General features: G+C 43.5%; 1 protein-coding gene across 2 annotated transcripts in view; it reads right to left on the reverse strand.

Annotated features, from left to right (window-relative positions):
- Positions 1 to 369: 369 nt before the first annotated feature.
- The window catches only part of LOC120030855 (kinesin-like protein KIF2A), a 34,792-nt gene continuing 12,497 nt past the window's right edge, over positions 370 to 22,664 (reverse strand). Inside the window, exons 2-21 of one of the 2 annotated variants that reach the window (XM_038976381.1) lie at positions 20,341 to 20,435; positions 19,356 to 19,478; positions 18,976 to 19,030; positions 18,746 to 18,862; positions 14,978 to 15,078; positions 14,675 to 14,770; positions 14,531 to 14,585; positions 14,182 to 14,344; positions 13,831 to 13,921; positions 13,254 to 13,317; positions 13,063 to 13,154; positions 12,510 to 12,652; positions 12,149 to 12,353; positions 10,826 to 10,936; positions 10,468 to 10,535; positions 9,898 to 10,020; positions 1,532 to 1,676; positions 1,274 to 1,375; positions 896 to 1,031; positions 370 to 621 (exon numbers count right to left, since the gene is read on the reverse strand). In XM_038976381.1, the coding sequence (XP_038832309.1) occupies positions 533 to 621; positions 896 to 1,031; positions 1,274 to 1,375; positions 1,532 to 1,676; positions 9,898 to 10,020; positions 10,468 to 10,535; positions 10,826 to 10,936; positions 12,149 to 12,353; positions 12,510 to 12,652; positions 13,063 to 13,154; positions 13,254 to 13,317; positions 13,831 to 13,921; positions 14,182 to 14,344; positions 14,531 to 14,585; positions 14,675 to 14,770; positions 14,978 to 15,078; positions 18,746 to 18,862; positions 18,976 to 19,030; positions 19,356 to 19,478; positions 20,341 to 20,435 (2,174 nt within the window). In that variant the 3' untranslated portion in view covers positions 370 to 532. The remainder of the gene's footprint in view (positions 622 to 895; positions 1,032 to 1,273; positions 1,376 to 1,531; positions 1,677 to 9,897; positions 10,021 to 10,467; positions 10,536 to 10,825; positions 10,937 to 12,148; positions 12,354 to 12,509; positions 12,653 to 13,062; positions 13,155 to 13,253; positions 13,318 to 13,830; positions 13,922 to 14,181; positions 14,345 to 14,530; positions 14,586 to 14,674; positions 14,771 to 14,977; positions 15,079 to 18,745; positions 18,863 to 18,975; positions 19,031 to 19,355; positions 19,479 to 20,340; positions 20,436 to 22,664) is intronic. The other variant, XM_038976446.1, reaches the window with a different exon arrangement.

Below are 22,664 nucleotides of genomic sequence, written 5' to 3' on the forward strand. Positions count from 1 at the left end.
CAATACTCCAGAGTCCAATGGCAGCGAGCTTTACACCACTCCAGCCGACGCTTGGCATTGCCCATGGTGATCTTAGGCTTGTGTGCGGCTGCTCGGCCATGGAAACCCATTTCATGAAGCGCCCGACGAACAGTTCTAGTACTGACGGTGCTTCCAGAGGCCGTTTGGAACTCGGTAGCAAGTGTTGCAACAGAGGACAGATGATTTTTACACGCTTCAGCACTCTGCGGTTCCGTTCTGTGAGCTTGTGGCCTACCACTTGGCGGCTGAGCCGTTGTTGCTCCTAAATGCTTCACAATAACAGCACTTACAGTTGACCGGGGCAGCTCTAGCAGGGTAGAAATTTAACAAACTGACTTGTTGGAAAAGGTGGCATCCTATGACGGTGCCACATTGAAAGTCATTGAGCTCTTCAGTAAGTCCACAAATCCACTAATTTGAAAGGGTGTCCATACTTTGTATATATAGTGCATCTAGTGTATATGTTCCTGTATGTGTCACTGCCCCTCCACACACCCCTCCCTGGCCTGGTCTACAGCAGGGCACGCGGCCTCTTAGGATTGATCTGCTTACTGGCTTGTTCTTCTTCCTGGAGTGACGAGCGGAACGACTTGACTTTATCTGAGGAAAGAGGAGCACAGACAGTGGATTAGATATCATTGCTTATCAAAAAATACCATGATTCAGGTTAATAAAAGTGAACCTACGAATGAATGTCAACGCTGATCTGCATAGAGACAAACCAACAAAAGATTGAAAAAGAACCTTAGGAGGTAAATAATACAAATGATGCCTTGCATAGGCCAGGAGTTCAAATTCTCGCTCATCCCTAAGAGATGTTCTTCCATCAGACAAACGGCACCATGTCACTAATAACATTTATGTCCATGCCTACCTCTGAGCTCCGTGAGGATGTCAATCTTCTGATCCAGGATCTGCTCCAGCTGAGTGGCATAAGAATCCACATCATAGTCCACCTCCTCAGTCATCTCCAGCAGAACCTTCTCATCCTCCAGCCACCGGATAGACTCCTGCAACACACACATTAGCATCTCACTTACTCATCTCCCCACTGAAACATATTACTCAATCAATTATTTTGCTCCTATAGAGTCAGCATCACATTAGTGTGAAGAACCTGATTTAGAGAATTCATGGATAGTGGCGCCACACTTCACAGGACCTCAAGCTTGCAGATTCATTCATCTCAGAGTTGGAGCCTCCTAACTATGTGAAAGGATCTAAGAGGAGCCATCTGTTAATATAGCCTGACCTGGAAGACAGCTCTGTGGTCCTCCAGCACCTGTTCCTCCATCTCCACCATCTGAGAGACAGCCTCATGGAAGGTTAAGAGCTGGGGGGACACCTCCTCCAGCTGGGGAGAGAAAACAGTCAAGACACACTTCAACCAGCATCACCAGACACTACACCTCTATTGGGGAAATGGATGCAAATGCATGCACACAGTAAGAAAACCATTGAGGATAAAAGCCGTGTGTGAGCATAGGAGTGCATTAAGAGTGTTGCTTACGTTCTGCTCACAGAGCAGTTTGAGGTCATCTCTCTGGGGGGAGCTGCCCAGGTGGTCCCAGTCATCATCCAGCTGGTCCACCACATGGATGTTGGGCCGGACCCCCTCTATCACCTGATTAGGGTCCACCGTCAGCTCCTTCACTCTGTGGGTCAATCAACACCTTCAGTCAGCTAACAAACTGCTGCTCAGCCCAGTTAAGTACACTACACTCTACATGGGCTTCTTCACTAGGGCCCAACATTCAGGATGATGCAGGTAGTCACAGTCATTTCTAAGTATATTAAGTCATGTATGTTCTATGCAATACATTTCTGACTGAATGTTTTGGCCCATTGAATAGATGCCTAGACACCATCACGACACCATGCACAGCCAACGGGGTTCCATCTATGTCTTATTGGTTGCCTTTAGCTCTAGCCAGCAGAAAGACACTCCATTTTAGTTCACAGTAAAACTGTCCCTTTTATTTTTTCCCTTGATGAAACCGAATTAAGCAATATGAGAAGAATAGCTAAGGTTAGTCAAATTCGGGGTGCTAGTTCAGTTGTTCCCCACTAAAGTATCTCTAACTGATAATGCTATAGAACCTATTGTTTCAACGGGGCCCTTGCATGTTAGCCAAGTTTTGCACGAGAATAAGTGACAAGGAGTTGGCATGATAGCACAAACATACTGGTACTCAGGCTACTTGCATGTAGAGCACAATGAGTGCTGTGGACAGTCCATACGGCCAGGCCTGTTTATACTGCTAGAATCTGGGCTTGTATTTAATGAGGTGTGACTGAGCTGATAAGGTCCAGTACAGTGAAAATGACCTTATTGACCTGTGTCTGATCAACTGACTGACTGGGTGGTGACTGGGATTACTACTGTAGCAGTGGGAGGTGGAACAAACAGGCTGGTCTCATTGCCTCTTTGGCATGCATGTGCTTAGCCAAGGCATTATCCTCTAACACAGTATAAACTGATCAGTCAAATATTAGGTGTTAACCCATAAGAGTCTAAGCCCTGTAAGCTGGGGGAGGGTACTACTAAGCTATATGGAATTGTTTTAAGGTTATACCAAGGATCATATTGCTTTTTGATTTTGAATTTTAAGACCCCTTGAAGTATCAAAAATATATCAAAAATATTTAGGCCTGCTATTAACCCATACAAACGCATTGAATAACAGATTTACTACATGGAACAGATAGTCCCCCCAAAAAGTCTAAAGGAAGTTTGTTCTGAAGTGTCTGCCCAATATCTGAGAGTTAAGACATTTCTGGAAAAAAACTTTTTTTATTTTTTACTACTAAGCTATATGGCATTGTTTTAAGTAGGTCATATGGATTGAGAGTGTTACCCATCTAATAGAACACAGAGGTTTTTTTGTTAATGGAAGCCTCTCTCATGCAAATTCAGTCTAGTGTGGTGTACCGCAGGGCAGCCGGCTAGGGCCATTATTGTTTGTTTTTACAAATGATATTCCACTGACCTTGAATAAAGCCTGTGTGTCTACAGTTGAAGTCGGAAGTTTACATACACCTTAGCCAAATACATTTAAACTCAGTTTTTCACAATTCCTGACATTTAATCCTACTAAAAATTCCCTGTCTTATGTCAGTTAGGATCACTACTTTATTTTAAGATTGTGAAATGTCAGAATAATAGTAGAGAGAATTATTTATTTCAGATTTTATTTCTTTCATCACATTCCCAGTGGGTCAGAAGTTTACATACACTCAATTAGTATTTGGTATCATTGCCTTTAAATTGTTTAACTTGGGCCAAACGTTTCAGGTGGCCTTCCACAAGCTTCCCACAATAAGTTGGGTGAATTTTGGCCCATTCCTCCTGACAGAGCTGGTGTAACTGAGTCAGGTTTGTTGGCCTCCTTGCTCGCACACGCTTTTTCAGGTGTGCCCACACATTTTCTATAGGATTGAGGTCAGGGCTTGGTCATAAGAAACTAGCTCCCTGGTATACAGAAAATACCCGAGCTCTGAAGCAAGCTTCCAGAAAATTGGAACGGACATGGCGCCACACCAAACTGGAAGTCTTCCGACTAGCTTGGAAAGACAGTACCGTGCAGTATCGAAGAGCCCTCACTGCTGCTCGATCATCCTATTTTTCAACTTAATTGAGGAAAATAACAATCCAAAATTTATTTTTGATACTGTCGCAAAGATAACTAAAAAGCAGCATTCCCCAAGAGAGGATGGCTGTCACTTCAGCAGTAATAAATTCATGAACTTCTTTGAGGAAAAGATGATGATCATTAGAAAGCAAATTACAGACTCCTCTTTAAATCTGCGTATTCCTCCAAAGCTCAGTTGTCATGAGTCTGCACAACTCTGCCAGGACCTAGGATCAAGGGAGACACTCAAGTGTTTTAGTACTATATCTCTTGACACAATGATGAAAATAATCATGGCCTCTAAACCGTCAAGCTGCATACTGGACCCTATTCCAACTAAACTACCGAAAGAGCTGCTTCCTGTGCTTGGCCCTCCTATGTTGAACAAAATAAACGGCTCTCTATCCACCGGATGTGTACCAAACTCACTAAAAATGACAGTATTAAGCCAAACCTTGACCCAGAAAATAAAAAAAAAACTATTGGCCTATATCGAATCTCCCATTCCTCTCAACAAATTTTGAAAAAGCTGTTGCGCAGCAACTCACTGCCTTCCTGAAGACAAACAATGTATACGAAAAGCTTCAGTCTGGTTTTAGACCCCATCATAGCACTGAGACTGCACTTGTGAAGGTGGTAAATTACCTTTTAAATGGCGTCAGACCGAGGCTCTGCATCTGTCCTCGTGCGCCAAGACCTTAGTGCTGCTTTTGATACCATCGATCACCACATTCTTTTGGAGAGATTGGAAACCCAAATTGGTCTACACGGACAAGTTCTGGCCTGGTTTAGATCTTATCTGTCGGAAAGATATCAGTTTGTCTCTGTGAATGGTTTGTCCTCTGACAAATCAACTGTAAATTTCGGTGTTCCTCAAGGTTCCGTTTTAGGACCACTATTGTTTTCACTATATATTTTACCTCTTGGGGGATGTCATTCGAAAACAATGTTAACTTTCACTGCTATGCGGATGACACACAGCTGTACATTTCAATGAAACATGGCGAAGCCCCAAAATTGCCCTCGCTGGAAGCCAGTGTTTCAGACATAAGGAAGTGGATGGCTGCAAACTTGCTACTTTGAAACTCGGACAAAACAGAGATACTTGTTCTAGGTCCCAAGAAACAAAGAGATCTTCTGTTGAATCTAACAATTAATCTTGATGGTTGTACCGTTGTCTCAAATAAAACTGAAGGACCTCGGCGTTACTCTGGACCCTGATCTCTCTTTTGACGAACATATCAAGACTGTTTCAAGGACAGCTTTTTTCCATTTACGTAACATTGCAAAAATCAGAAACTTTGTCCAAAAATTATGCAGAAGAATGTATCCATGCTTTTGTTACTTCTAGGTTAGACTACTGCAATGCTCTACGTTCCGGCTACCCGGAAAAGCACTAAATTAACTTCAGTTAGTGCTAAATACGGCTGCTAGAATCCTGACTAGAACCAAAAAATTTGATCATATTACTCCAGTGCTAGCATCTCTACACTGGCTTCCTGTTAAGGCATGGGCTGATTTCAAGGTTTTACTGCTAACCTACAAAGCATTACATGGGCTTGCTCCTACCTATCTTTCCGATTTGGTCCTGCCGTACATACCTACACGTACGCTACGGTCACAAGATGCAGGCCTCCTTGTTGTCCATAGAATTTCTAAGCAAGCAGCTGGAGGCAGGGCTTTCTCCTATAGAGCTCCATTTTTATGGAATGGTCTGCCTACCCATGTGAGAGACACAGAATCGGTCTCGACCTTTAAGTCTTTATTGCAGACTCATCTCTTCAGTAGGTCCTATGATTGAGTGTAGTCTGGCCCAGGAGTGTGAAGGTGAACGGAAAGGCTCTGGAGCAACGAACCGCCCTTGCTGTCTCTGCCTGGCCGGTTCCCCTCTCTCCACTGGGATTCTCTGCCTCTAACCCTATTACAGGGGCTGAGTCACTGGCTTACTGGTGCTCTTCCATGCTGTCCCTAAGAGGGGTGCATCAGTTGAGTGGGTTGAGTCGCTGACGTGGTCTTCCTGTCTGGGTTGGCGCCCCCCTTGGGTTGTGCCGTGGCGGAGATCTTTGTGGGCTATACTCAGCCTTGTCTCAGGATGGTAAGTTGGTGGTTGAAGATATCCCTCTAGTGGTGTGGGGGCTGTGCTTTGGCAAAGTGGGTGGGGTTATATCCTGCCTGTTTGGCCCTGTCTGGGGGTATCATTGGATGGGGCCACAGTGCCTCCTGTCTCAGCATCCAGTATTTATGCTGCAGTAGTTTATGTGTCGGGGGGCTAGGGTCAGTCTGTTATATCTGGAGTATTTCTCCTGTCTTATCCGGTGTCCTGTGTGAATTTAAGTATGCTCTCTCTCTCTCTCGGAGGACATGAGCCATAGGACCATGCCTCAGGACTACCTGGCATGATGACTCCTTGTTGTCCCCAGTCCACCTGGCCATGCTGCTGCTCCAGTTTAAACTGTTCTGCCTGCAGCTATGGAACCCTGACCTGTTCATGGTGATTACTATAATTTGGCCATGCTGGTCATTTATGAACATTTGAACATCTTGGCCATGTTCTGTTATAATCTCCACCTGGCACAGCCAGAAGAGGACTGGCCACCCCTCATAGCCTGGTTCCTCTACGTTTCTTCCTAGGTTTTGGCCTTTCTAAGGAGTTTTTCCTAGCCACCGTGCTTCTACACCTGCATTGCTTGCTGTTGGGGGTTTAGGCTGGGTTTCTGTACAGCACCTTGATATATCAGCTGATGTAATAAGGGCTATATAAATACATTTGATTTGATTTTGATTTGTGATGGCCACTCCAATACCTTGACTTTGTTGTCCTTAAGCCATTTTGCCACAACTTTGGAAGTATGCTTGGTGTCATTGTCCATTTGGAAGACCCATTTGCGACCAAGATTTAACTTCCTGACGTCTTGAGATGTTGTTTCAATATATCCACAATTTTCCTTTCCCATGATGCCATCCATTTTTGTGAAGTGCACCAGTCCCACCTGCAGCAAAGCACCCCCACAACATGCTGCTGCCACCCCCGTGCTTCACGGTTGGGATGGTGTTCTTTGGCTTGCAAGCCTCCCACTTTTTCCTCCAAACATAACAATGGTCATTATGGCCAAACAATTCTATTTTTGTTTCATCAGTGTTTAAAAAGTATGATCTTTGTCCCCATGTGCAGTTGCAAACCGTAGTCTGGCTTTTTTATGGCGGGTTTGGAGCAGTGGCTTCTTCATTCCTGAGCGGCCTTTCAGGTTATGTCGATATAGGACTCGTTTTACTCTGGATATAGATACTTTTGTACCCGTTTCCTCCACCATCTTCACAAGGTCCTTTGCTGTTGTTCTGGGATTGATTTGCACTTTTCACACCAAAATACGTTCATCTCTAGGAGACAGAACGCGTCTCCTTCCTGAGCGGTATGACGGCTGCGTGGTCCCATGATGTTTATACTTGCGTACTATTGTTTGTACAGATGAACGTGGTACCTTCAGGCGTTTGGAAATTGCTCCCAAGGATGAACCAGACTTGTGGAGGTCTACAACTTTTTTTCTGAGGGCTTGGCTGATTTCTTTTGATTTTCCCATGATGTCAAGCAAAGAGGCACTGAGTTTGAAGGTAGGCCTTGAAATACATCCACAGGTACAAATGATGTCAATTAGCCTATCAGAAGCTTCTAAAGCCATGACATCATTTTCTGGAATTTTCCAAGCTGTTTAAAGGCACAGTCAACTTAGTGTATGTAAACTTCTGACCCACTGGAATTGTGATACAGTGAATTATAAGTGAAATAGTCTGTAAACAATTGTTGGAAAAATTACTTGTATCATGCACAAAGTGGATGTCCTAACCGACTTGCCAAAACTATAGTTTGTTAACAAGAGATTTGTGGAGTGGTTGAAAAACAAGTTTTATTGACTCCAACCTAAGCGTATGTAAACTTCCGACTTCAACTGTATATAAGCTGACGACTCAACAGTATACACGCCGGCTGCAACTGTAAAATAAATAACAGACACTTAACATAGAGCTCCAATCAGTTTTAGAATGGGTAACTAGCAATAGGCTGGTGCTAAATATCTCAAAACCTAAAAGCCTTTTTGGGACAAATCACTTGCTCAATGCTAAACCTCGTTTAGATCTAATATTGAATAATGTGGCTATTGAGCAAGTTGAGGAGACTAAACTGGGTGTAACCCTAGATAGAAAGCTGTCATGGTCAAAACAGACTCAATGGTTGCTAAAATGGGAAGAGGTCTGTCCGTGATAGGTCATTCCTCTGCCTTCTTGACATCTCAGTTGACCAGACAGGTCCTTACAGGCCCTAGTTTTGTCGCACCCGGACTACTGCCCAGCTGTGTGGACATGTGCGGCAAAGAAGGACATAGGTGAATTGCAGTTGGTCCAGAACAAAGCAGCATGTATCGCACTTAGATGTACGTTGAGGGAAAGTGTCAGTAACATGTATGTCAGTCTCTCCTGGCTCAAAGAGGAGAGATTGACTGCATCACTATTGGTCTTTGTGCAACGGATTGATCTGATGAAGGTACCGAACTGTCTGTTCAAGCAGTTGGCACATAGTTCAGACACTCATCGGTACAACACAAGACATGCAACCAGATGTCTCTTCACAGTCCCCAGGTCCAGAACAGAGGCTGGGTAACACACAGTATTAAATAGAGCCATGACGACATGGAACTCTGCCACAGCAGGTAACTCAAGCTAGCAATAAAACCATTTCAAAAAAAGAATAATAACACCTTACTGCACAAAGGGGACTGTGAAGAGACACAGAACCTTTAATATATCTTGTATTGTAATTTGCACTGTACTATGTATTAGACCTAGATATTGTGTGTATGTACTGATATGTAGGCTGTGTGTGACATTTTAAACGCATCTATTTCAGTTCTTCACTAATAATGTTCTGTACTATGTATTGTCATGTTTCATGTGGACCCCAGGAAGAGTAGCTGATGCTTTTGCAGCAGCTAATGGGGATCCTAATAAATACCAAGGATCATTTTGATATTTGGTTTTGAATTTTAAGACCCCATGAAATATTAAAAAATATATAAAACAATTATTTGATGAAAAGTTGTATTTGGCCTTACTGCTATTAGCCCATAGAAACGCATTGAATAACAGATTCCCTACATGGAACAGATAGCCCCCCCCCCCCCCCCAAAAAAAAATTCTAAAGGAAGTTTGTTTTGAAGTGTCTATCCTCTATCTGAGAGACAAAAGATCAGGAAACATGTCATTTTTTATGTATTTAACCCCTTATTTTTGTCACTAAACAGTCTCCATATATACAGTACTTCCATACATTTTTTCAACTGATACCGGTGGACCTTCAGACGAGTCTTGTGAGGCCTGTGGGCATCCTAGAGCAAAACAACTTCAGATGAGTCCCAAGATGCTTGTGGGGGTTGAAGAGCAAAACGTAATAGTTTGTAGGCCAAACCGTTCAGACGCTACGGACAATTTTGTGAGAAGACCGATTTTCGGGATGTCGCACGGTCTGACAAACACCGTTCTAGCTCTGTCACCTTCCACCACAGATGCGGAAGTCTTACATTGGCGGATGCGGTGGATTGAGACGCATCCACTGCCAAAAAACATATCTCTAGCTTTAAACAGATTTTTAACGGGGATATTTGGATTATGCTAATTACATTTCCGCGGGGGCATGGACATCGACCTTAGAGGGTTAACTAATAGGGCTGACTGTTTATGGTGTCATTTATCATAACAGATTATATTCAACCAAGTGAAAACACCAAGAAATGATTTGATCAAATGCACACACACACACACACACACACACACACAGACAGACACAGACAGACACAGACAGACACAGACAGACACAGACAGACAGACACAGACAGACAGACACAGACAGACACGCGCCTGTTATCGTCCATGAGCGGGTATGAGAAGAACAGCAGCGTTCACAGTTAACACAACTTCAGCACAGCAAAAGATGAAAGGAGAAGCGCATGCCAAGGATGAAGAAAATTATGAAAGAACGTGTCATGGAGATGAAATAAAAGGGGAAGGAAAAGAAGACGTGTGAACAAGTCCTCCACAGAGACTGGTGAGAACGATGGAACAAAGTAGTGTGTTTATTTGTGTTTTTTCCAACTAATATATGCATACAGGAAATGCATGTAGGTAAGTGTATGTGGGCAACAGAAAAGGTACGTGTGCAGTGTGTGTGTGCGCACGCAATGGGAAAGTGCTTGACCTGCTGGGAGAGGTAGCAAAGTCATCATACTCATAGGTGGGCGAGAGCTCCGAGAGCTCCGAGCGACTTCCACCGCCCTGGGAGAAGGGGATGTCTGAGGGACTGATCCCAAACTCCTTTACTCTGCACAGCACCAGGCCCAGAGCAGGAAGAGGGGAGGAGGAAAGACGAGAGAAGAGAGTCAGGACAGAGCTACAGACAAAGAGTCATTTTCCTTTCACCATCACCTGCCTGCCACAGTGGCACTCCTTCAGTCTTTCCCCTATGTAGCCTACATCTGATCAAACTGCTGCAGGCAGATATACCCAATTCTGCCTATTGAGGCTCAGAAGCATTATCTGCCCATAGCTAAGCACAACAACGCTGCGTATAAGAGCACAGTGAAGACCTCAAGGTCATTACTACGCCTTGTGGGTGTGATCAGTTACCATAGAAACCTAAAGGGAGAGTGGTCAAAGAAGAGGTTCCTATATTCCTTTTCCCCCAGACTAGAGTTCTCTGCAGATCGCAGCTGGAAAGCACAGGTGTACGAGACAGATTCCCATGGCCAGCTGTAACACGTGTGCCCACCTGTTAGCGTAGCGTAGCGTGTTGAGGGTGTTCTCACAGGACGTCATACCAGGAGAGATAGTTGCTATCTGGAAGGGACAAGAGGTGAGGAGAAACTCAGTGGCGGTAAGGGAAGGACAGTACAAACACCTAGTAAGGTGGCCTGTCTTTTGCAGAAAGTGTGTTTACTTTCAAAGTGAGGAGAATATACACCCAGTATACTGACCTCTACATGGTCGGTGTAGTCATAGGCCCAGGAATCTTAAAAATAGTTTATTTTAATAGAAATTATTCATAAAATCAGAGATGACTGAGCCCAATGCCAGTGAGGAGAGTCAACTCACCAATTACCAAATCCAATAATGAATGATGAACTCACCATACATGTGCGGGAGTTCTCCCCTATGAAGGAGTCTCGGAGGACCTGGGTGAGCTTGCTGGCCCTGAACGGAGTGTGAGGTTTGTTCCGCCCCAGCGCCCTGATGCACTCCTGTTAGGTTTAAAGAGAGACATGAGGAGTTACAGTCGGTCTACTGAGAGAGGGGGACAGGAAAAATACAGTTGACCATTTCTATAACAAGTTATTTCTAACTAGGACTGCTAGTTCTTTTCAGCTGAATCAAATAAACATGTCAGACAGCACACGATGGAGCTGTAATCGCAGTGACATCCAGATGGTACTACCAATATTACAAGTTATTTCTCGTGTATTGGCTGCTATCCTACTCAAACTAAAATCAAGTGGGATGGAACAAAACGGAGATGGTGACCAAATCCAAATGGTGACCAATACTAACAAGTTATTTCTCCCTCGCACGTAGAAATAAAACACACTTCCTTTTACAAGTTATAACCAGCGTTATGCTGCTGTTGTTGCCAACTAGCGGGGAAGAGCTCATCAGGACGACTGACTGAACCCATTCATCTCCACACTCCACTCTCAGCTGTGCGACATGTGGACAGTTTATCAGGTACACCCCATTCACGAAAATGGTTCGCTCCTACAGACAGTGAATCAAGTGGCCGTGGCTTGCTATATAAAGCGGACAGACATCGAGGCATTCAGTTACTGTTCGATTGAATGTTAGAAATGGGAAAAACCAGTGACCTAAACGACTTTGAGCGTGGTACAATCGTCGGTGCTAGGCGCGCCGGTTCCAGTAACTCAAAAACAGCCGGCCTCCTGGGCTTTTCACACACAACAGTGTCCAGGGTTTACCCAGAATGGTGCAACAAACAAAAACCATCCAAGAAGAATCGTGCAATCCAACAAGCGGGCCACAAACAGGCAAATAACAGCGCATTACAACAGTGGTGTGCAGAACGATATCTCTGAACACACAACTCGTCAGTCCTTGTCACGGATGGCCGATTGCAGCAGACGACAAAACCGGGTTCCACTCCTATCAGCTAAAAATAAGATCAAACACTGGACAATTGAGGAGTGGAAAAACATTGCCTGGTCCGACAAATCCCGGTTCCTGTTGAGTCATGTAAAGGTATGGGGAATGTTTTCCTGGCACACGTTAGGTCCCTTGATACGAATTGAGCAACATTTCCATGCCCTGGAGAATTCAGGCTGTTCTGGAAAGGGGGGGGGGGGGGCAAAGCCGTTACTAGATGGGTGTACCTAATAAACTGGTCAATTTGGGCTCTCTCTGTCAGATTCCTCTGCAGCTCCCGCTGACCTCTCCCTTCTGACCTTTAGTGCCAGCAGGCTCTTGTTGATCTCGGCTCCCTCCAGGCGTGTCTGGCGGTCAGCGCTGGACGTGTCGGCACCCCTCTCATTCCCCGCCAGGTCGATCAGGGAGAACTTGCCGTGCATCTTCCCCTTCCTTCTTAGAATGATCTGGAACACTGCATGGCTACGGGACGAGTGGGCGTTGGCCGAGGTCTGACCTGACGTTCTGAGAATATGGGACACAGAAATGGAGAGAGACAGAGAGAGAGACCGAGAGAGAGAGAGAGAGAGACCGAGAGAGACAGAGAGAGTTTAAATGTAATGCACAATAACACTTTAAAGATCAATGTTTAGGGCAACTCTGGGATGTTGCCACAAATACCTGCAGCCGTTGCCCACTTCTATGAGTTTGAGAACGTCCTCTGTGCATTTGACGTCTCTCTCATGCAGCCCCACCACCTGCACCTGCTGCTTCCCATCTTCCAACACCCGGAGCTTAGCCTTACCGTTCAGCAGGTCAAACACCTATAGGACCGGACCACAACACAACCACAGACTTAACATCTTCCAATACACTCAGCTTGGCTTTATGGTTCAACAGGTCAAACACCCGTAAGACCTACACAACCCCACACACACACACACACACACACACACAGGTGAACAGATGACAACCATCCTCCAACACCTGCAACTACACACGTTTAATACAACCATCAGATCAAATAACTACACAACCACAATACAGCCACAGTCAGGTCAAACGCCTAAGACCACAACACAACCACACACGGTCAACTTAACACAAAACTAGTCTGTCACTCTGTCGACATAACCACCCACTGGATCAATACACATACCTTCTCATTACAGTCCGGGTGAAACACCTACAACCACAAGTTGATGCTCAATAAACAAGTCATTAAATCACTTGCCTTTCCACTGTAGATTTCAAAGAAAGTTGCGTACACCTGAAGATCTAACTTCCTGTAGCAGGGTTTCTTCAACATGACAAACACATCCCGAGCTGAATGAGGACAAAGGGGAAATAAAGAGTTTTACCATTTTAATAGGATCTGAGCAGTACACCACTAAACCTCATAATAGTCCACTAAGAATCACTTGCCTGCTAATGCGTAAATTCCTTTCGAACAATCCTGGTTCTTTCCAGAAAAATCTCCACCCATAGTCTGAAAAACAAAGACCTCAATATTCACAGTTCTGCTTGTGGGTTGAAAGATGAATAAAAAATGTCTAGGCCTTTAAGAAATGGAAATGCAACAACGCTTGTACACACTGAACTTAGATGTCGCTGATGTATGTTATTGTTAATTGAGTGCTGAAATAACTGGCACGAATCAGCAGCCGAGATGAGGACCGACCTCCCGGGTGGCGCAGTGGTCTAGGGCACTGCATCGCAGTGCTAGCTGCGCCACCAGAGTCTCTGGGTTCGCGCCCAGGCTCTGTCGCAGCCGGCCGCAACCGGGAGGTCCGTGGGGCGACGCACAATTGGCATAGCGTCGTCCGGGTTAGGGAGGGTTTGGCCGGTAGGGATATCCTTGTCTCAGTATGTAAAATGTAATAAAAATGTATGCACTCTACTGTAAGTCGCTCTGGATAAGAGCGTCTGCTAAATGACTAAAATGTAAAAGTAAAATGAGGAGGCTGGTGTGTGTGTGTGTGTGTGTGTGTGTCTGGCTCACATGTGTTTTGCCACTACCAGTCTGTCCATAGGCGAAGCACGTGGCCATGCCCCTCTCAAAGATAGTCTCCACCAGGGGCCTGGCAGTAAACCTGTAAGGGAAACACACACACACACATCCACTCATCAGTGTACGTGTGAAAACACACTGTCTAGCAAAACACACACTTGAACACATTCCATCTAAAACACCCTAACAAACACACACCATCAAAATACTTTCTATACACACACACACACAATAATCCAAAGCAAGCATTCCTACTGGACTGAATTCCAGTAAAAACATACATTAGCACAAGTCAAACAAAACAGTTGTTTTACTGCAACAACCGCCCGCTCTCTGTCTGACCTGTAAACCATTTCATTAGTGGTGCTGTCATCGAAGGCGTAGTCGAAGCGGAAGGTCTGGTTCTCCAGGTAGCGTGTCAGGTCCACCTTCTGCTTGGGCTCATGGACCATCACCACATCCTTACTGGGGATGGTGATCACATCCAGGTCCCTTATAGTCAGCTCTGGAACACACACGGCCATGTTAACGAAAGGATACAAAAGAAGATCGTTTCCCTGAGCGCGGGCCATAAGGAAATACCTGAATATGACAGATTCGGACCGTCCAAAGGCTCATTGTAGGGAAACTCATGATCCCTTCCTCATCTATGACTGAAGGCTCTGTTTGATGTGAAGGTAGTCCTCCTTACCTTTCTTGTTGAGTGGACGTTTCCTCACACAAACACATATTCTGTGCTCTTCAATCTGACAAAAATAAAAACGCAAATTGATCAGGCCGTTGTGGGTTATCCTCTATTTGGACAGAGAGAGAGCAGAGTGTTGTCTGTACCCACCAGGTCCGCGGTGGACAGCGGCCGGTAGTCCAGACTGGCACGGAAGTCTCTGATCATATACAGGATCTCATAGTTCGGGACGGTGGTGTCCACCTCCTGACACGGGAAGAGTTAAGATACTGTTCAATGTATGCGTTCATTCATTTTTCAAGTAACCACCAAAGACAATGTTTTCAACGACTAACATGGCTATAGAGAGGTTAAATAAGTGAGCCAATTCTCTCATTTTATAAAATAAAAAAGGTATTCGAGGAAGATATGGAGGGAGGGGGTCAGAGGATAGCCGGAGGATTCCCCCTGTACCTGTGCTTTCTTCTCTCTCAGCTCCTGTTGCTGTATCCGTCGTCTCTCCCTCTTCTCCTGCAGTTTCTCCACTTCCTTCACACAGTTGGACTTCCTCCTCGCTGCCACAGAGGAACAGAAGACACAGGCAAAAGGAACAGGAAAGGCCGTCACAAATGCTGCCTTTCACAGAACATACACACCCTCAGCCTATCTGAAAGGGATCTCTTCCTCTCGCCATCTTCTGGCGTTTCCCTTAACTCTAGGGCTGTTCAGACAGAGTGGTGTCTGGCTGTGGGACTGGGCCTAGCTAGCACCCAGGGGGACAGCAGCTCTACACACACCGCCTCCAGCTCTCACAAACTCTGCATCTCTAAAGGGCTTTATGACGGATCCTGCAGCTCCCTGCTAACCCTTCACATTACTATACTATTACACTAGTACAGAGCTCTCCTTGATTGACCAACCACTGACACAACAATAGTCAAACGCTGCTTCTTAACTAGGGAAAGCAGAGACATGAGTACATAGGGGACTTTCATTCCAGGTTCCTCAAAAGTTCTATAAATCCCCCCCTCACATTAGTTTGACTCTTAAACACACAGAAACACCCAATATGATTATTACAATTTAGAAACCCAATTCATCACTTGAACACCCACATCAGATTAAGAAAAGAGGACAGTATAAAATTAGGGTCAGTAATCCCTTCTGATTCCACCAGACCCAAAGATATCCGGCTGAGCACCACTGCAACCATTCCTCCAGCATACAGCCCATCCGAACGCCTGCAGGCTTGTCATTCAAAGCAGAGAGCAAAGATTAATAATCTGCAGTAATCTGGGGGAGCAGGGCCAGGTCAGAGACAGGCTAGGCAGGCCGGCGGGAACAGGATTGAGAGAGCGCTACGAGATTGTCTTTGTCTCTGATTCCACTGGTGGTGGCAGATTACCACACAAAGGGGGAGTGGAAGGAAATTAAAAATACAATTGTTTCTGCTAGGTCCTACTGAGGCGAAAACTGCAGTGTCAAAGGCTACTGTGTGTGTGTTCATGTGCAGTGTATTCGGAAGGTATTCAGACCCCTTGACTTTTCCCACATTTTGTTACAGCCTTATTCTAAAATGGATGACATCGTTTTTTCCCCCTCATCAATCTACACACAATAGCCCATAATGACGAAGCAAAAACAGGGTTTTAGAATTATTTACAAAAGTATTCAGACTCTTTGCTATGAGACTTGAAATTGAGCTCAGGTACATCCTGTTTCCATTGATCATCCTTGAGATGTTTCTACAACTTGGAGTACACCTGTGGTAAATTCAATTGAATGGACATGATTTGGAAAGGCACACACCTGTCCATATAAAAAGGTCCCACCTGTTGACAGTGCATGTCAGAGCAAAAACCAAGCCATGAGGTCGAAGGAATTGTCCGTAGAGGATGATCAATGGAAACAGGATGTACCTGAGCTCAATTTTGAGTCTCATAGCAAAGGCTCTGAATTATTTGTAATACATTTTCAAAAATCCTAACAACCTGTTTTTGATTTGTCATTATGGGGTATTGTGTGTAGATTGATAAGGAAAAACATGTATTTAATCCATTTTAGAATACGGCTGTAACGTAACAAAATGTGGAAAAAGACAAGGGGGCTGAATACTTTCCCAATGCACTGTACGTACAGTACCAGTCAAACGTTTGGACACACCTACTCTTTCAAGGGTTTGTCTTTATTTTTTTACTATTTTCTACATTGTAGAATAATAGTGAAGACATCAAAACTAGAATGCCAAGTGTGTGCAAAGCTGTCAAGGCAAAGCGTGGCTACTTTGAAGAATCTCAAATATAAAATACTTTTTGATTTGCTTAACACTTTTTTTTGGTTACTACATGATTCCATATGTGTTATTTCATAGTTTTGATGTCTTCACTTTTATTCTACAATGTAGAAAATAGTAAAAAATAGAGAAACTTTGAATGAGTAGGTGTCCAAACTTTTGACTGGTCCTGTACGTACAATGCCTTCAGAGAGTACTCACACCCCTTTACTTTTCCCACATTTTGCTGTGTTACAGAATTCATTTTAAATTGTTTAATTGAAATGTGTCAATGGCCTACACACAATACCCCATAATGGCCGTGTTTAAAATCAAAATCAAAAAAATCAAAATGAAAAGCTGAAATGTCTTAAGTCATTAAGTATTCAACCCCTTTGTTATGGCATGCCTAAATAAGTTCAGGAGTAAAAATGTGCTTAACAAGTCACATAAGTTGCATGGACACACTCTGTGTGCAATAATAGTGTTCGAAATGATTTTTGAAGGACTACCGCATCGTTGTACCCCACACAAAATTATCTGTAAGGTTCCTCAGTCGAGCAGTGAATTTCAAACACAGATTCAACCAAAGACCAGGGAGGTTTCCGATGCCTCGCAAAGGGGCACCTATTGGTAGATGAGGCCAATGGTGACTTTAAGACAACTACAGTTTAACGGCTGTGATAGTTTTCTCCTGAGGATGGATTAACAACATTGTAGTTACTCTACAATACTAAATCAAGTGAAAAGGAAGTATATACAGAATTTAAAAAATATTCCCAAAATGCAACAAAGAAAAGGTGGCAAAGAATGTAGCTTTATGTCCTGAATACAACGCATTATGTTTGGTGAAAATCCAACACATCACTGATGTGACTGGCAAGGACCAGGGTTTTTTTAGGATAAAAAGGGAATAGAGCTAAGCACAGGCAAAAGCCTAGAGAAAAACCTGGTGTTCAGACTGCCTGCCAACAGACACTGGAGACAAACCCAGCTTTCAGCAGGACAGTAACCTAAAACACTAGGCCAAATATACACTGGAGTTGCTTACCAAGACGACATTGAATGTTCCTGAGTGGCCTTGATATAGTGATTCTAACATGTATTGACTAAGGAGTGTGAATAAATTAGATATCTGTATTTAGTTTTCAATACATTTGCAAACCTTTCTAAAAACATGTTTTCTCCTTGCCATTATAGAGTACTGTGTGTGTAGATGGGTGAGAAGAAAAGATGTAATACATTTTTAATTCAGGCTGTAACAAAATGTGAAATAAATACTTTCTGAAAGCACTGTATGTATCAGTGGAGGCTGCTGAGGGGAAGACGGCTCATAATAATGGCTGGAACAAAGCAAATGGAATGGTAACAAACCATGTATGTGATACCATTCCACCCATTACCACAAGCCCGTGTGTGTGTGTGTGTGTGTGTGTGTGTGTGTGTGTGTGTGTGTGTGTGTGTGTGAGAGAGAGAGAGAGAGACTCAGTGGCATTCTGAAGGGGAACATAGCAGCGCTATAATCAGTGTTCTTCTGCTGTAAATCCAGAAAGCCTGTCTGCTGGCTGAATTACATTTATACTTTCCTATTACTGCTTTGAATATAGCGGAAGCCTTTAAGGTGAGTAATAATCACAAACTACAGGTTCTCCAGAGGCAAGCGGAAGGGTTCCACGACAACATAAACCATTGGGGTTGGGAGAGTTGATACATACAAAGCTGTCCAAACTCCTTTCTTGTTAGCTGATGCATTGACGCTTCTGTGATACACATATGATCGACAAAACTTAGAAATTCAGGAACATCAAGTCTTTTGGTAAAATTCTATAACATACACACGACACATGAAATAACAAAAAAAATTCCCAGTGCTTGTTTAAGAGGGTGAAAATGACAGAACATTCCGTTTTTGCAAAGACTAAATAACTCAAAATGTAAATCCTCCATAAATTGATGTAGGTAGTTCCTACCGTTGGCTAACTGTTGGGCTGTCTGGGCCTGTGTGGGCTGGGCTGCCTGCTGGACGGGGGGAGGGGGAGCAGGCTCTAGCTGCTGGGGCTGAGCTGGTCTGGCCCTGGTCGACACCACTGTGGAACCCAGCACAACAACACAGAGGTCAGAGGTTAGAGTTATATTATACACATCAAACATGGCACCCAAGACAAATAAAAGAAAAACTGTCAATGGTCACTCAGAACACCTCTGTTATCCCTGGAAGGAGTGTCATTCTTAGTGGGTGCTATTGTTCGTCGGTTCTGAAAGAAAGAAAAAAGATGGAGGTAAGATAAACACATTGACAAAAATAATTGAAGTACATGAGGATAAACAGTAATCATGGCTTACAAGAGAGATTTCACCGAGCTTGCTAGAACACAAGCCTGAAGAGTTGAACACTTCTAACTCGCATGACTGCAAAATAAGGGTTATAAAAATGGACAAATACTGAGAATCAGATGACTTCTTATTACTGGAGCTTCCATTGTTCTGTTCAGTGGTTCTTCTGCCACTGAGGACACTCACTGCACAAGCAGACTTCACCCTGCGGTGAAGACAACAAAAAACAAACAAAACAGGGCTCACCTTAGGGATCTTGTTGACCTTCACAGAGGTCGGCGTTGGTGGAGGCGGGGTCTCTGGGCTGGGGGCAGTCTCCTCTTCTGGGGCCACGTCTGGGTTTAGTGCAAATATACTCTCCAAGTCAATCTGGACAGAGAGAAGAGTGTGTTACTGTGATTGTAGATAACTCACACAGTAATTTATCAACATTTCCACTAGTCTATTCTCTTTACCCTTCTGGTGTGTGTGTGTCTGTCTGTGTGTTGTTGCAATGAAAGTGTCGACTTTCTGTCTCCTAACGGTCATTACCACACCTTCTAACAGGAAATTGTACCTATGTCACCGGAACTTCCTGCGGAATCCACCACCAGCTGGTTTCACCCTTTTAAATTGTCCTTCGAGCCATATTCTTCAGTGTCAATATTCAACAGGAGAATTAACACAATATACTTTACACATCATACCACGGCACTGCTGAATATTCGTTTCTGATTGGCTGAAAGGGCAATCTAGAGTATGCATTATTTCTCTGTAATGCACGGAAATAACCAACAGCTATGAAGTTCATTCTTACATGCTCTATGTTTGAGCTGCTTTTGAAAGCAAAAGTCAAACTGAAAGCATTACAGGCATTGTTTAATTACATTTTTCATAATAGCAAGTTAGGAGGACTGATGGTTTGGTTAGCTGAGCTAGAAAGTGAAGAATGTGCCTATGTTACAGTGTATAGAGGGCAGGGAGGCGCCTCTGTGTAGCTCAGAGGAGCAGAGCAGTAAGACAAGAAACATCTGTATTCAACAGCAACGCTCAGGAAATATGACTGCTGTAAGGATCTCTGAACTCATGTATATTCAGGGCAGAGAGTGATGTCTGGCGGAACTGTAGAACATGCAGGAAGACTGATCTCCAAAGCTCTACAATGTCTTCAGATGCATTATTCATAGAGCTCAATGCCTAAGAGCTGAGTGGACGCCAGCTGTGGTGCGAGGCCCTAGCTAGGCTTCTTTACCTCTTTCCCTTTTGTGTCTCCATTTTCTATCCACTCCACGGTGACGCTCTCATTGTCTTCATTCAACGACGTGACCATGGCTTGGTGTATTCGTCCTGTAACAGAAAGCATGTGTGGTTGGTCATTATCTAAGGTAATTTTCACGTAAAATGATCCATGAGCACCAACATGTGAGGTTCATAGGTGCATGTCAAATTGGGTGTCTATTTTTCAGAAATTAAGGTATATATACATTTTTAAACCATTTTAAATCATAAACATTTGAAATAAACAAAAAAGGCTTTGATTTCTGGTCAAACAGATACCCAAAAAGTCTTAATATACATTTTTTAGGGTTATTAGAAATACATCAACACACAATATTGAAGACGCCTGCCAACTAATATCAACACTCATATTTTGTTTTCTGTAAGTTCAATAAACATTGCCCTGTGCTTTGAAATTCCGTTAAAACTTCTTTGGGCTAGGGGGCAGTATTTTGAAGTTTTGATGACAAACGTGCCCAAAGTAAACTGCCTGTTAATCAGGCCAAGAAGCTAGGATATGCATATAATTGGATAGAAAACACTCGGAAGTTTCTAAAACTGTTAAAATAATGTCTGTGAGTATAACAGAACTGATATGACAGGCGAAAACCCGAGGAAAATCCATCCAGGAAATTGGATTTTTTATATGTGAGTGGTTTTCCATTGAAAGCCTATTGACTATATAGGGGTTTAGCGCCCAGATTGCAGTTCCTATGGCTTCCACTAGATGTCAACAGTCTTCAGACATGGTTTCAGGCTTATTTTTTGAAAAACAACAAAGAATAAGGCCTTTTGGTAAGTGGTCTATGGAATCATGCAGTACTGGTTTGCGCGCGTGACTGTGTGTGCTCTTCGTTATTTTTCCATTCTATTGAATACGCTATTGTCCGGTTGAAATATTATCAATTATTTAGATAATTGACAACCTGAGGATTAATTATAAACATCGTTTGACATAGTTCGACGAACTTTACCGGTACTATTAGGATGTATTCGTCTGCATGTTTTGACCGCCTTTGAGCCAGTGGATTACTGAACAAAACACGCCAACAAAATTGAGTTTTAATCGAACAAAACGACAATTTATTGTGTAGCTGGGACCCTTTGGATTGCCAACAGAGGAAGATCTTCAAAGGTGAGCGATTTATTTTATCGCTATTTCTGACGCCTCTGCTTGGTTGGAAAATGTTTGTATGCTTTAGTAAGCGGGGCGCTGTCCTCAGATAATCGCATGGTATGCTTTCGCCGTAAAGCCTTTTTCAAATCTGACAAAGCGGCTGGATTAACAAGAAGTTAATCTTTTAACTGAAGTATAACCTGTATTTTCATGAATGTTTATTATTACTATCTTTGTAATTTGAATTTGGCTTTCTGCAAATTCACTGGATGTTGTCGAGGTGGGTCGCTAGCGGCACGCCTAGCCCAAAGTTAACAAAAACCCACATAGTCTAATTTCTCTCCCTCGTGGAGGAAAATGAAAGTTCACAGAAGTAACAAGTTAACCTATCAATAAGTTATTTTTTACTGATATCAATTTTGTTTATGATTTATTAAGTGATTAAAACAAATTTGTCACTGAATTTACCCCTTTTGTTTTTACACTGAACTCTACTTTGATGTCCAAACTTGTGAAACATAGACATCTATGATTGGTTCAGATTTGGTCTGGTTCAACCAAAATTAGTCTTGTTTGGGGGCAGAGGTCATAAAAAAATAATAGCCAGTGTGTAGAATAATACACAAATATGCAAAGAAGGATATTGCATATTTATACACGTGTACCTTTAGGATTTAGGTCACCATGAACAGAATGACATTCATATCCATAATTATGCATTTTTATTTAGTACCGATCAGGGACCATGATGAAATCAGTCACCCTTTCCCTGTCCTCCCTCCCAGCTGCTGGTCTAAATACACACGACACAGGCAGCATGAGCTTAGCCTGCTCCATAATCACCAGCAAGCTTACTGCTCCCTCCACCATGCCTTGGTGAGGGCCTAACCCTGGTCCCTGACAACATTCCCTGCTCACTCTGTTCGGGACGACGACATGTTCCGGTATTCATTATTTAGAGCCCTGAGCTCTATGACTAAGTCTTCTGAATGTTCTCTGGTGGGTTCTACCCGTGCAATGATTCTACTTCAGCACAAGCACAGCGTAGGCTAAATAAACGACTCAGTAAGAGAATAAGGAAACCCTTTGGCTGACTATCATTGCAAAGATCTGAGTTGACTCTTTCATATCAATGGCACGTGAGACCCATAGGTAGTAAGTGTCAATGATGTAAAACAGCC

The sequence above is a fragment of the Salvelinus namaycush genome, chromosome 1 (assembly GCF_016432855.1).
Source record: "Salvelinus namaycush isolate Seneca chromosome 1, SaNama_1.0, whole genome shotgun sequence".
NCBI lineage: Eukaryota > Metazoa > Chordata > Actinopteri > Salmoniformes > Salmonidae > Salvelinus > Salvelinus namaycush.